This window comes from Apteryx rowi, unplaced genomic scaffold, assembly GCF_003343035.1.
Source record: "Apteryx rowi isolate R43461 unplaced genomic scaffold, aptRow1 scaffold_56, whole genome shotgun sequence".
NCBI lineage: Eukaryota > Metazoa > Chordata > Aves > Apterygiformes > Apterygidae > Apteryx > Apteryx rowi.
The window spans coordinates 315,531-330,277 of NW_020450827.1; the positions used below are offsets into that span (position 1 = coordinate 315,531).

The following is a 14,747-nucleotide window of genomic DNA, read 5'->3' on the forward strand; positions in this document are numbered from 1 at the left end:
AGGAATCTTTTATGAGCTATGGCTATATGGAAAATCCAGAGGCAATTTAAGCTTTTAAGTATGTATTTAAGACAAACACTTCCCTTTGGTCATTGAGTAATGGTTCAGGCTGTCGGTTTACCTTGGTGTAGTGTAAGGTATGAGAGAAATTGGACTGAATGCTTTTCCACTACTGTGTAAAATACTTTGGGCTTACTTAGTATGTGTTATTAGAATATGGTATGTGCAACTGTAGAAAAATCCTAGGATTTCCATGCTGTCATGAGAGGAGCACGTGAGAGAAACTCGGAAGTTTGGGAACCAGTGGGGGAGGAGATTTTTGACTTTCTGGCTGCCTTCTGTGACTCAGCAGTTTCTCATGTCAAAATGGCATCTAATTGCTGTCTCCTGGCTAGCGAGTGTGGCTGCGAAGTCACTAATCCTGCCTGCTCATCTGTCACTTTATGCTGCTATACTGCTCTTCCTTGGTCTCTATAGGTACAAAGTAAGACTAGTTTCTTCTCTTAAATGGGTTATGAAACTGTTTTTAAGGAAGTTCTGGAGTTGTTCACTGCAAAAGGAGCAGTGGATACAATTAGCTATAATTATTTGTCTTTAATACAGTCTTTCTGTTCCCTGACCACATCCCTTTCTCTTCCGTAACTTAACACAAGTGCACAGTGCTAGCAGAATTCCAGGGGTGTTTCAGTGTTTTGAATACTCTGCTGTCTCATGCTTTAGTCCTTATCTAGAATATGCAGGGCTCTTGGCCTGCATAATCGTTATACTAAATGGTATTTTTTATCTTGTTTAAAACAGTAGATATTGCCCAGTCTCTGCAGTGAAATAATCCCCACCTACTTGTTACCTCTAACAACAGAAAAAGCTAGCTTGATTTCTCCTGCCTTGGAAGAGGAGAAAGGAACTCCACTGATCTGCCATTGTATTTGAAGTATTAGGATATTCTGAAGCTTAATGTTATAAGCCTAGAATATAGTATCAGCATAGCTTGACTGTTCTGCCTATTGATGTAACAGATAATTGAGTTAGGGCACATAAAGAGAAAAGAAATCTCTTGGTGAGGCATCCCTAAAAATTGTGCCTAGAGGGTTTTCATCAGAGAAATTTATCTGAGTGGATTCCAGCTTAGCATGAATGTTTTCTGGCTGTTTGAGCACATTAAATTAAAAAATAAAATAACCATTTACAAACTTGGACAAATGCATGAAAATTCCACATTGACATCCACTCTCACTTTAAGTTGCCCTAGTAGGCTTTGGTATTTCTTCATATATGCTCTAAAATATTCTCTATCTTGCAGCTGCCTCTGCAGCTGCATATTTGGGGATAACCTGAGGAAGAAGAAGAACATGAATTTTAACTTGAGGATTGTCTGGACAGGGATCCTCAGGAAAATTGATGTGGCTCACGGCTTATTGTAGACAAGATATTAAAAGTGTGTGTTAAAACTCAGTGTGAATGCTGGCTTAATCTAATGTGAATGGAATGAACTTTTATTCCCCAGTGAGTTTATAGATTCACACTTCTGGATAATATGGACTAGCCTTTCCAAATCTGTGATTTGCCCCCCCCCCCGCCCCCAGCAAGGAAACTGCTTTAATGGCCACAGTGTCTTCTAATGGGGTATGTAATGGTGACCACCTGCACTGTGTGGCTCAGCAGTATCCTGTCTTTGGCAACACCAAAGAGTTTCCTTAGAATTCCTGCTCCTATTTACTTAGTCTTTTTTTTTTAACAAACAAACAAAAAAGTGCAAAAAAAAAAAAAAAAAAGCCCACCCCAAGTAGTAATGTAGCCCTGTAGTGTTCTCAGTACATGTGTTACGCAAGGCATTTATTTTGATTACTGCCCTTCTGACCAACGACTGTGTAACCTCCTCATCACCACCACCAGATGCTTCTGCTGTGTTTTTCTGAAGTAGACTGCTGAATCATCTGCTTTACCCCCAAATTGCTTTTGAAACACAGACTGTGTCCTCAGAGGCTAAGCCATGGCCATCCCAACTTGTGCTGTATTTTGAGTCCAGGCTTGCAGGGGAAGGGGGAACTCGGCTCCTGATGCATCAGAGCCATTTAACTTTTATCCCATAGGGGAATGGTTTGACCTTTTGAGTTTGGTTGCCAGCAGGAGTGTGGTGTGGTGTTTTTTGTTTCTCTTTCCTTGTTTTAATGAAGTCCAAGAATATTTTTATTGTCTCACTTCCTTTACTACTGTTACATTCCTAGTATAGCCTGTTATGTGTAGAGCTGACATAATGCAGCTGCTACAGGGATGTTGCTGGGGGAGGAAATCACTTGGCAGCTGGTGGGTGTTTCTACCTGTTAAACAGTTAAGTAGCCAGAAGTCTTGGTGACTCTGTAGACATGATGCATGTTCACTAGAAATAGTTTAACTACAGCTGCCTTCAGCTTTTGTCTTGTAAATAATTAACAAGACAGTAGTGATTTAATGTCTCTTGTGATTGTGTATGTTTGGGGGGGGAGGGGGGAGATTGGCCGCCACAACATGAGGCCTACCTTGAACGTGTTGAAGGTGGAGATGCGGATGGACCACTCAGTTGTTGAGGCTGGCTTTTTAAAGTGGCTTTGTCCGAGTCCTTTAGGTTATGTGTTCCTTCTGTGGCTCGGAGAGAGTTAACTAACTTCAAACTGTAAGAGGGCTGGCAGCGATCGTGCATTGTGCACAAACAAGGGTGTTTTGTCGTGGCGGTGGCCAGTAGTGTTAAACAAAAGGAGCCGTGCTTCTTTCAACCAAGTTCAGAACAGTAGGGGAGAATTAGCATTTGTCAGAGGTGTGGAGAAAGCTCACTAATGGCAAATAGTATGCCTGTGCTTCTCAGAGTATTAAAACGGGGTAGTGTAAAACTAGGTACAATGAGCTCTTTTTAAAAATAGATACTTTTTTCTTTCCAAATCTGTAAAATACAGTCTCTAGATCAATATTCACTAGTTCAGTTTGTGACCACAGGCTGTGGGAAGGGTCCCCAAGAATTTGGTCCATTGTGTGTGCTGTGTGTAGGTAGTGTGATTCAGTACAGTTTGCATAAGAAGACATTGTCTTCTGGCTGCAAGCATTTACAAATGTTTTGTAAACCACAGATTTTTCTAACCCTTTATTCAGTATAAAGTAATAGAGTTCATATGACACTTCTCCAATTTTTTAGTTTTGTCCTGCTTTGTTAGCAGGACACAAATCTGAAGGATGTTGTGATGTATTTCTAAAAGTCTTAATTGCAAAGGACATTAGCAGAAGGACTGTTGTCCAATAAATGTATTCATTACCTAGCAAAGGTTTGCAGACTCTGCCCTTGAATACCCTTGGCTTTTTTTTTTTTTTTTTTCCTCTTCCCCCTCCTTCCCTCTCTCCAGGTCTGGATATTTGCTGTGAGCTAGGTTGTATACAGGGAAGGACAAGGCAGATTGATTGGCAGACTTGCCTGGGAAGATATGCAGAGAAGAATTGTGTCCTTTCAGGAGAGGGCAGTGTAGAAGAGTTGCTTTATGCTAGCTTTTAGAATTCGTAAATGGTGACAAGTATTTTGGAGGGTTGGAGAGAATGATACTTTGTTCTTGGGCTGAAGGTGATATACATAACCAACGTTTTCCTGCGAGTAAACTTTGCCAACCAATTTTAAATAGACAAAAATAGACTTGTAGTAAGAAATGGCAGGTGCTGCCAAATGCTTAACCATGGCTATGTGAACGATGTTACTGTAATAGTGAAGAGCTAATGGAACAGATTGATAAGGCATTAAGGAAAACTCTACAGATACATGCGGTGCATCCAACAGCATGGCCACTTAGCTACTCCTGTGCACTGCAGTGCATTTCTGCAGCCACTGCCTGCTGCTTCTGAGATTCTGTGTTCAGAGAATAACATCTGCATTTCTGGCCAAGGAGAGATGTCTGTTTGTGCATTTTGTGACTTCTTGGCTTTTAATTTAGTTCCATCTTTGGTTTCCTCTAGTTTCAGGTTTGGAGCATCAGTTTAAATTCATCTTAAATTTTTGAGGATTTTTTTTGAGGAGCTTAAGTCCTTGGCTTTTGGCTTTACAAAAACAAAACGGTGTACCTTGAACTACTAAACTATTCTGTATGATACTTGATAAAGTTCGTTCTGACACCTATCACTGAACACAAAACCAGGATCCACAAACTTGTTGCTCTTTTTACTACTCTACACTGGCCTGTGAGAGAATTCTAATTATTTGTCACAAGTTGCTTATACCTAGAGTGAAAACCAACCAACCAAAGAAACCTGGAGGAGAGACCTCCCCAAAGAAATGGATGTGATGTGTTCTTAGATGTTGAAAGGCAGTATTTCCCAGTACACTGACTTTTCTGGGGCAAAGAGACTCAGTAGGGGCAAAATAGCAGTCTACATAGTGGCCTCATCCACTCTGGTTTGTACTCTACTAGAAAGGTGTCTTATTTTCAGTCATTTTAAGAAATTGAGTAGGTCTTAGCATAAACTGCCCCTTGGAGACACTTCTGCATTCCTGCTTTCTGGAATGGCATTAACCCAAAAATGGATCTACAGGCCATTTGTTTGGCAGTCCGTCTCTTTCACTGGTGTTTCTGCACTTGGTGCAGTGATTTTCTCTAAAGTAGTGAAGCTGACAAGGCAACGTTTTCCATAAGGTATGGTTAACAAAAACCCCTTTGGAATACGGTGCAAGGTAATAGGGTTCGTGCAGAGGTTCACTCTTTCTGTTATTTATAACACCCTTTATCTGATGATCGCCTCGGCAACAGAGCATTGAAAACTTCTGTGTATTTTTGGCCTGGAATTGCTGTTTTTGTGTATAAGAAAGCATTCAGCTGTGGGCTGATGTGGTGCTTGAATTAGTCAGCTGACCGTGTCAGTAACTTGGCTTTTGCATAACAATCTCTCTTCTCCAGAAATTAAGCAACTGACGCTATCCTTCTTTTTACAAATGAAGAAGTCAAGGCACAGAGTTATGGTATGCTTGTAATGATTTACCCCTGGAAACCTAGTAGCCCTACAGCAGCTGAAGATACCTGCCTAATCTATCAGGAGGAACCTGAGGGAATAAAAACCCATCTGTGAAGCCCCTCTTTAACTAGGACACCTAAGATTTCACTGGGGGAAACCATCTGCCTGGATTACAATTTATGGCAAATATTTTCCAGTTGTTTGAGCACACAGAATGTGCCTGGAAGTTTTATTTTGGTTCTAACGTGTGCACAAAGATACCGCTCAAAGGCATTTGTTCTGCTCTGCTTTAGGTATTTTTGGCACATGTAGTGTATAAGGTTTCATATGAGATCATGGAATGTTGGGGTACGTTACGGTGCCCTGTAAAGGGAATGTAAACTAAGCTTGTGGGCGTTTTGAAGCTTTGACAAATAAACCAGACCTGATGTTTCGGGTTGTTTTTTCACTATTTAAAATGGGTAGGTTAAGATTATCACAGTTAGAGGACATGCTTGTTTTCCAGACCTCTTCAGTCTCACTGTGGCTCGCTCAGGCTGGATGAGAGCTGACCTTCTGCAATCACGTTCTAGAGCACTGGGAGCAGTGTTGGGGTTCACTCGCACTCTTTGCCTCCCTACTTTTGTCTGTCTCCTATGTGGTACGTTGTTAGGTGTAGTACATGACGGAGCATAGAAATACTGAGAGATGTCTGAGCATGGATTTGTTGCCAGTCCATCTGGAGTCCTCTAAATCTAAACAGAGATAGCTATGAAATTTCTGAGAAGGTAAATACAGGTTTCATTTAATAAGGCAAAAAACAAAATATGAGTTGAACATCTTTTTTTTCCACAGATGTTAACGTGTGTGTGTATGTGTGTAGGTTGTGGGTTAAACTACTACATAACTAAACTGTAAAACCTTGTGTTTCTAATTTATTTTTTTCTGTGTTTCAGAGCCTAGCCCAGCTAGAGAACCTGTGCAAACAGCTGTATGAAACTACAGACACTGCAACACGGCTTCAGGCAGAGAAAGCCTTGGTTGAATTCACCAACAGTCCAGACTGCCTGAGCAAGTGCCAGCTTCTTCTAGAAAGAGGGAGTGTATGTAAAACCAAAAACTATCCAAAATGTGTCTTGGTATTTTGGGCATTGATAAGGGTAACAGCCCCAAGTTCTGGTATGCAATGCTTATATTGTATAGCCAGTATGCAGTAATGTATCTCAATTTGTTGACAACCTCTGCCAAAGAAAGCATTGGCTCCGATGTCTAATTATGCTGCTGCAATGGTTACTACAAATGGTTGTCAATTCTAATGTCTTGTAGACCGTGCTGCATTCCTCACTGACTACCACACAGACATGTCGAGCTTTAAGTTGAAAATATTATAATGGCAGTGGTATTTCCTAGACTGCGATATGGGAACCACTGCCTTCTCTGTTGGCTTTGGCCAGGGGAGAGTGGAGATGTATGCACAGAGGTTTCCCCTTCATAAGGGATAAAAACAGCAATGTTTCTTCTAGAACTTTTTCTCAGAAAATTGCCCTTGCTGTAGCGTTGCTTTAGTAATCTAGTGATTTAAAATGGGGAAAATTAGATCATGTGCTTCAGAATTAGTGTTACAGAGGGGATATAAAATATGCTAGTAGTAAATCCTCCCTAACTCTTCTTTAGCTTATTTCTAAGTAGCCATTTGATTTTTACTTTGTGTCAGCACAAATCATGTTTAAAATGGCTTGGCCACATGATCTTTCAAGGTTTGACTTACGTCAGAATGTACATCCAGCTTTTATATCTATCAGATGGGAGCCTTGCTCACAAAAACGGGAAACATTAAACAGCCTATGATAAAGAATAGGTCAACCAGGAGGAGGCAGTGTTGAAGGGAAGGGAAGGGGAGAAGAGTGACACCCATTACAGGATACTTATACTAAGTGTTATCGTGCTCCACTGTCTCATAGTGTAACAGGTATTACTCTTCCCTGTCCCGTGTTGTACTCCTGAAGTCAGTCTCCTGGGTCTACTTCCTTGGTCAAGGGAAGTACCCTAGGCCTGCTGCAGCGCTCTGCACCCAGTCCTCCTTACTAGGTGTCATTTTGCCTCTCCTATGTGGAGCATGAGGATGGAGCACGTGAACTCTTGCCTTCTGTGGCAGTCCTGTTGTCTTACTCTCTTTAAAAGCTTTTCCTTTCTTTCTTAAACACTTTTTTTTTTTAGTGTTTTGGTTTACCCTGGTGTGTATAATAACACAGAATGAATGCTATCTAGAGCATTCAGACTTATCAATTAACAATGCTTTAGACTCTTATTTCCAGGGAGCAGCCAGCTTAATATTCTGCTCTGCTGCTTGATCTTCTTGTTCTGAAGTGTATAATAAACTAGTGTTTGTGGGTTTTTTCCTTTACAGTCATCCTACTCCCAGTTATTGGCAGCTACATGCCTTACCAAACTTGTGTCACGCACAAACAACCCTTTACCGTTGGAGCAGCGAATAGACATTCGTAAGTACAATTTTTCAAGCTAATGCTAATGTGAATGATTGTCATACACACTTTAACCACGAGTGGGAGGCTTTTTGCAAACAACTGCACTTTACGGTTGTTTGGGTATCTTAAGGTATATAGTGAAAAAGCAGCTTTGCTCTCAGACAGCATCTTCACGTATATCACTAGCTAATAGATTTCAAGGCCAGATATATAGACTTTTTTCAGTTGCAAGGAAATGACATCTCTGCAGTCTTGTGAATAAACTGATATTAGGGCAGCTGCTCTGTTCTGTAAGAAATAGCCTTTTCAGAAGGGACTCCAAGATATCATTTAACCAAGTGATTGTACAAAGTCGTATTTTATCCCATAATTATTCCATAACAATCCCTTGATTACAAGGAAAGGATCTTAAATCCAGTGAGTATGAACATTTCTTTTATATTTCCTCGTTTGCTTTTACATTTCACAAGTTACGTGGGATATTTTCTCCTTGTTTTGTCTCTTTCAAATCATTGAAGGAGGTCTGAATAAAGTTTGTGAAACATAGAGGTTTTTTTCTGTTTCATAATTATCCCTGTGAGATTGGCCAAAACACATCGGTTTTGTAGCTCTGTTGTCCAGGGATCATTAGATAACCTTGGTCTGAGTTCTTATAGTGGCCTGTCCTCTAAAGAATGCGAAAAGTTAGAATAGAAAGCAGCTTGAAAAATAGAGGATTCTGTGATCCAGGTTTGAAATCAACTCTTGCCTTAAGACTGGAGAACATTCCCATGTCCTGTCTTGCTAAACAGTGATCCAGCATGTGGGATCACAGAATAAGAGCAGGTCTGGTTGCTGTGATACATTTCTTCTGGAATATAACATATGTATGGTGCTTGACTCTCCTGAGGATGTGGTTTCAAAACTGCAAATCCTTTGTGGGGGGTCACTGAAATACCGTTTAGAGCATTTCCAAATGGAACAGTCAGTCTTTCACAGCACGCTTTCGTGGAGAATGACTGATACTTCTGTTCTTCCAAGGAAAGTGTCTGAGTGCTATTCAGTCTGCTTTCTTTTTTGGAAATGATGTGGTAGATGATTAGACTTGAGAGGTCTTCAGACCTTTCCAGCTTTTCTTGTTATTTGCATGAATTTACAAAGGATCGGACTTAATCTGATAATACAAGATAAATTGAGGGCTTTTGGGGAGAACTCTTACCTGAGTCTCTAACTGCTTTTCGGATTTGTTCTGTTGTGTTTATCTAAACCACCACTGTGCTGATTTTTTTTCTTCTGAAACAGCTTTCTAAAATACGCTTTTTCCTAACGCAGTGTCACAGTCTTGCCTCCATCTGCAAAGTCTTTGTCTACAGATATGCCTCTTCTCTGTATTTCAGGGAACTATGTGCTCAATTACCTTGCCACTAGGCCAAAGCTGGCAACGTTTGTTACACAAGCACTAATCCAGTTATATGCCAGAATCACAAAGTTGGGCTGGTTTGACTGTCAGAAGGATGAATATGTCTTCAGGAACGTGATCACAGATGTCACAAGGTTTTTACAGGTCAGACTTTTTCTAGATGAATACCTACCTTTGTGGGATTTGAAAGTTCATGTATTTTCAATTATTATCTTACACCTTAGTATCCTTTGTCTAGTCTTCAGTGCTTTTTTCTATTGAATAATCACTACTGAGACTGAAAAGCCAAAAAATGACCTGTCCTGCCAGTTGTCATAACTTTTGGTGGGGCAGAGATTTATTTCTGGAAACTGCCACCATTAGTATTCGATGGTATCATGGCAAGACAAGACTTCTAGCATTCTAGTTGTGCAATTCTTCTTTTAAGCCCTCAAACTTAAATAGACCATGCTGATTAATGCAAAATAGTAAATACATGAACTTACTCCTTAAGAAGAAAAGATGTACCATTTGCTCTAAGGGTGATAGATCTGTGAAAGCTGCTTTGGATTTTTAGCGAAGTTGTGGACTCCCTTCACTAAAAGATAGGTTGTCTTTCTCAGCAGTAAAACTGTAGGGCTGGTGTGTGGAGAAACTTGATCGGCTGCTACTCATGTTGTTCACAGTCTGTGGTTTTTTTTAAAAAAAAAAGGGGGGAGGAATTATTTCCCAGAGTTTTCATTTGGCATCTCTACTAGTTTCTGCCACCCTAATGTTGCAGGAATTTCTGCACGTTTTACCACAGTTGCCATTAAAATTAAGCAAATTGCTAAAAATTAATGTGCTAATAAATCTTTTCAGGTTTAGGGATAATACCAAAAGTGTTGGTAAACTATTAAATAAAAGAAGTCTGTTCTTATTAGCTCACTTTACCAAACCCTTCAGAAACCTTTGCATTGTTAATAACTTAGAGTACTTTAAAAGCACATTTAAAGTTTTCTGTATTTGGAATTGCTCATAGGCTTTTTCCAGTCATAGTACTACAAAGATGAAGCATTAGACAAACATGTCCAGAAATCTTCTGAGCAGAAAGATCTCTGAATGACAGTGAAGCTTAATGAAAACAGCCTGACACTGCTAACTCCTTTCCCTATTCTCCCTTTCTTTCATCAGGATAGTGTAGAGCACTGCATCATAGGAGTGACAATCCTGTCCCAACTAACTAATGAAATTAATCAAGTAAGTGCTACAGCCTTCCTCAGTGAAGTAAGTGTCCAATTTTCTCATTCATATTGCTGTGTCCTGCTGTGTGTCTGTGCTTCTGTGCTTTATTTTGGCGGGGAGGGGTTGTTTTATGCAGTCATGTGTTTTTGTGGTATGATGCTGTTACTGCCTGTGCTACAAAGAATTGTTTTGCTTCTCTCTGGCATCTTCCATCTTCTGTCATATTTTGGTGTAATCTTCCGAGATTGAAAGGGTAGCAAAAAGGATAAGCAACTGGTGAAACCTACCTAGTAAACATAAGATCCTAAGCATGAAGACTTCATTAGCATCTCTTGGTTTCAACCCTTGTACATTGTTTCAGCTTACAGCGTTCTTGTGTCAAGAAGTGAATAGAGCATGCCCTCCTCAGTGTTGACCAGAGAGAGAAAACAGAGAATCTGTCAAGTTCTGCAGACTTTTAAAGCGTCCTTTCATTTAATACTAAATTTCCTGGTGTTACCAGCAGGCAGGTCTCAAATAAATGGGCTCATTGGGGTCAAATGCTGTATCCCTTGCACAGCCCTAGCCTTGGATAGCTGGCAGAAAAAAAGACTGGGCACACCAAGTCCTTGGTGTGGCACCCAGTCATGCTGGCTGCAGCGGGTTGTACCACTCTGATGTAGAAGTCCTTCCAGGTTGGTTAGTTCTGTGTTCTGTAGAGCCCTCCGTGTGGTACTTTTTTGTGTGTTTTCCATTCTTTTAAAAGTTGAAAGCTGGAATAAGTGGCATTACTTGATGCCATCTAAGCTTACGTGATTTTCCTAATAAGTCAGGCAGACTTTGCCGTAGCAGTGTTGATTGCTATCACTGTCCTAAGTAGTGACTTGGAGTGGATTACCATTTATGGAGTTGTCCCTAATTTTGCTAAGAGGACCAGGAGTTAACTTGGGGGGGGGGAGGGGATTTGATTTTAATATTTTACTAAAGAAACTAACATTTTATTTTTGCTAGCATATTGATTAATCCTGGCACTGGAATGGGATGCTTGCATGGGATTTGAAGGCTGATTACAAATTGTTTTCAGAACTGGAAATGTAGGAAGAGGCTTTGTCCTCGTTAGAGCAAAGCACCTATTCCTTATGCTGGAATTGCAGAAGTTCAGCACCTCTGAGCATTTGGGAGCTACCAAGCAGAACTTCCCAAGCCTTACACTGGAATCTAAATGGCTTCTGTATCCATTTCATATCCCAAATTGACTTTAATTCTTTAAGCCTGGCCTTGTCAGTAAATCAAATTCTCCTAACTCTTATGCCATGTGTAACTACTGTTACAATTTCCTTGCATAAACTTTTGTCAGATTCTAACTCACTCTACACAGAGAGCCAGTCCTTCATTTTCTCACTTCAAGGATGAGAGCAAGTCTGCTTACCTCTGTGAATCAGTATGCATCTGTCAGCATCTTTGTACAGGGCTGTGACTTCTGCTTGCAGGAGAAGGAACAGCACAGAAACTGTCACCTATTCCAGTTCCAGAGTCTCTACAGATTGATACCTAATAAGCAATGAAGATAGACTTTGATCAAAAATCTCCTGCTATCTTGGATATTAAATCTGCCACAGTTTACTACTCATTTTCATAAATATGCTTTATGCCAGCAATTGCAAAGGGCGGGATTCAGTGACTCATCTTAGAACATCTAAAACTGCTACTACTTGCAAAAGTAGAACTGTCAATATTCCTGCTCATTAGAGTGGGGTCATGTACATGCATGTGGCAAAAAACACACCTGTGGGGCTTCTCTTCAGGGTTTTTGTGATAATTTTTTAAACTTTCAATTACGTTACATGAGAGCCAAGCTTGCTAAAGCTTTGTTTCCTAAAGCTTTTGTTCTAAAAGCTCATGGTACAAATAAAATAGAGTGCTAGTAACTCTGTTAAAGTATCATTTTTCATCCTGAAGTACTGCACAGACTTGCCCAGAAGTGCTGAAAGTGTCCACTGATTTGTACTACATGGCATTGTAGTGAAGGAAGGGGAACTTGTGGCTGATTTGCCACAAGCTCAGAAATACGTGAAATTTGTAATAACCATGAAGAAAGTAAATAATGCTCCTTTTCATTAAGAGCCTGAAATCTGATAGCATGACCTGAGGAATGATAGTCCTGTGGTTAGAGCATCTGACAGATTTGGGTCCAGTTCTGATCTGCTACCAACTACTGTGTTGTGCAGGGCCTCTCTTTCTCGTCCCTAACATGAGAGACAAGAGTGTTTGCCCCCTTCAAGGGGTCACTGTGAAGTTTAATGCATTATAAATGAAGCCCGCAGTATTTAGAGCTGTACTGCTTGCTGCAGTGTTGGATGAGGTGTATGTATAACTGAGATTAACAACAGGCTAGTAACAAAACCATAAACAAAACGGCGATTCAAATTGTGTGCGTCTGCAGTGGGATGCAAGTGCCCTTGCACTTCCCAGATGTTCCACAGTGACTCGCTGCCCGTCAAATAACTCATCTTGGGCAAGTGGCAAGTAGAATTTTGCCAGCCTGCATTGAAGTAAATTAAAAAGATTTAAAGTATCACTTCAGTCTTCTCTCCTGCCTAGAAAGTAGTCTACAAAGTGTTATAGCCTGTGCTGTTGGCAGCCTCTGTTAGTCAATGTTTAGAATGCATTGGTTGAACTGACGTGATTTTGTTACGCTGTGTAAAACCATATGTGTATTTGTCTCCCAGATCATATGTCATCTTTTTATTCTAATATGGCTAGAGGTCCAGTGCTGGAGCTTATAACAGATGTGGCAAAGTCTAAACTGGCTGTCACTGGTTAACTCTCCTTGTAGTTTTCTTCTCATCTGTGCAGGTTCAGGAGGGGATATGTAAGTGACCTTATAATTACTAGTAGTTGACCATGTATCTGCCCAACGGCTTCAGGTAGGATTTAACTCTTAGGAGTTCAGAGCATTTTAGAAAGTTGTATTCAAGTTTCTAAATGATTTAAGTGCTGTTTAAAATATTACCTTTAGTTGTGCTTTGGAAGAGATTTAAGTAAACTTAGAGTAAACTAACTCTGCTTTGTAGTAGGGATACAGTGGAACTGTGCATTGTAAATATACAGGTAGAATGTTCTGTCGTAGGTCAGCAAGATGATTTTTAGCAGTGGAAAACTTAAGGGCAATGAAAGAACCATTGCTCTATACTAAAAGCACATGCTACAGTGGTAACATGTCCCTCTAGTTTAGCCAGCTGGTGTAAGATGGTCTGGGGAGGGAAAACCTTGATGTTCCAGTGCTTTGACAGGGTTCCTGAGTATTCTGCTTGTCTTGTTCTGTTTTTGTCAATAAGATCTAAGCACTGGTTTTCTCTCTGTTCAGGCGGATACTACTCATCCACTGACCAAGCACAGGAAAATAGCCTCTTCCTTCCGAGATTCATCCTTATTTGATATATTCACATTGTCATGCAATTTACTGAAACAGGTAGGAAAATCAGTTTTTCATCTCCTCTGTTGATATATGTTGGGGCTGTAGACTTTGGGCTGAAGTTCTCTCTGATGTAATTCCTTTGGAACAAGTGCTCTTGTTCTAGGAAATAATGTCTTCTCATGGCACAGAGAAGTTTGTTTATCTTTAGAGTTGTGTTCCAGGTTAGTTTTTCAGGAAAGCTTTGACTCAGGTTTGCTTCTTTTTTTTTCTCTCTCTTTTTTTTTTTTTTTAATGAACATCTAACACAAATACTGAAATATTGTAACTTTTAAAAAAAATTTTGATTAGAAATACGTGCTTGGACCTTGAGGCTTGGGTTTAAAAGTTCCTGGCTTCAAGCATCAGGAGAGAGATGAGGTGTTTGTTATACATTTTAGATATCTTTGATTTATAATCCTGGCAGAGAAATTTGCTATAAAACAAGTCTTTGTTGTAACCTCAAATTAAAACCCACATGGTGAGAGAAAAATATCCTCGTGAAGATGAGAAGTTTAGTAGATTAAAGGGAGACTAAAGGATTGTCCTTGATCTTTTAACATGTTAAGTATTAGATTGTCTTGTGTTCCCCAGGTTTTTATTTTGTGCTAATTATCACACATTAGTTCACTTGCTGCAAGAATATTTGCCTTGGGACAAGATGACAATATTCTGCGAGAAGGGTGTATGGGGTTTTTGTTTGTTTACAAAAAGAGTAGCTTTTCTTCCAGCTGAAGTACTGTTTTTGTTAGAGAAATAACACGTATATTTTGTAAGCAGGTAGAATTATCTGAAAAAAATGCTTGATTCTGCATCTGGTTTCTTTTCTAAAAAGCTGATCTTTAAAGTTCTAAAGGTGCATTCAAAAGAACAGCATTTTATAGGAAGGTCTAGCCCAATTAACTGAGTAGCAGTAGCACAGGTCTGATCAGTTTAACTTTTATCCGTCAAGCTAACTGAAGTGTCAAAGTTGACAAATAGCACAAAGCATGAAAAGCAAACTTTATTTTAAAGGTCTTTCAAAATGAGCAGTTCTGGTTCTGTCAGTAATATAGGTGGGTATGTGGGTGTAACTTGATCTTTTTTTCTTATTCTGGTTTCCAAAGGAAACAAGGCTTGTACAATTATGCTAGTCATCCTTTCATATGCACCTATCTGCCTGACCTGTAACAGCTCTAGTAAGTTTTGGGTTCATTGGTTTATTTCGTCTGCATTAGATGGACAGTTAGAGGTCTCAAGAAAAATAAAGGCATTCCCCACTTTTGTGAAAAGAAGTGCCTGGGTAGGTGGC

At 39.9% G+C, this 14,747-nt stretch overlaps 1 protein-coding gene across 4 annotated transcripts in view; it reads left to right on the forward strand.

The window, feature by feature from the left end:
• Positions 1-343: 343 nt before the first annotated feature.
• XPO7 (exportin 7) overlaps positions 344-14,747 on the forward strand; it is a 38,168-nt gene continuing 23,764 nt past the window's right edge. For 2 of the 4 annotated variants that reach the window (XM_026081895.1, XM_026081896.1), the window contains exons 1-6: positions 344-484; positions 5,892-6,038; positions 7,343-7,436; positions 8,798-8,964; positions 9,973-10,065; positions 13,370-13,474. In XM_026081895.1, the coding sequence (XP_025937680.1) occupies positions 359-484; positions 5,892-6,038; positions 7,343-7,436; positions 8,798-8,964; positions 9,973-10,065; positions 13,370-13,474 (732 nt within the window). In that variant the 5' untranslated portion in view covers positions 344-358. The remainder of the gene's footprint in view (positions 485-5,891; positions 6,039-7,342; positions 7,437-8,797; positions 8,965-9,972; positions 10,066-13,369; positions 13,475-14,747) is intronic. The other 2 variants (XM_026081897.1, XM_026081898.1) reach the window with 2 other exon arrangements.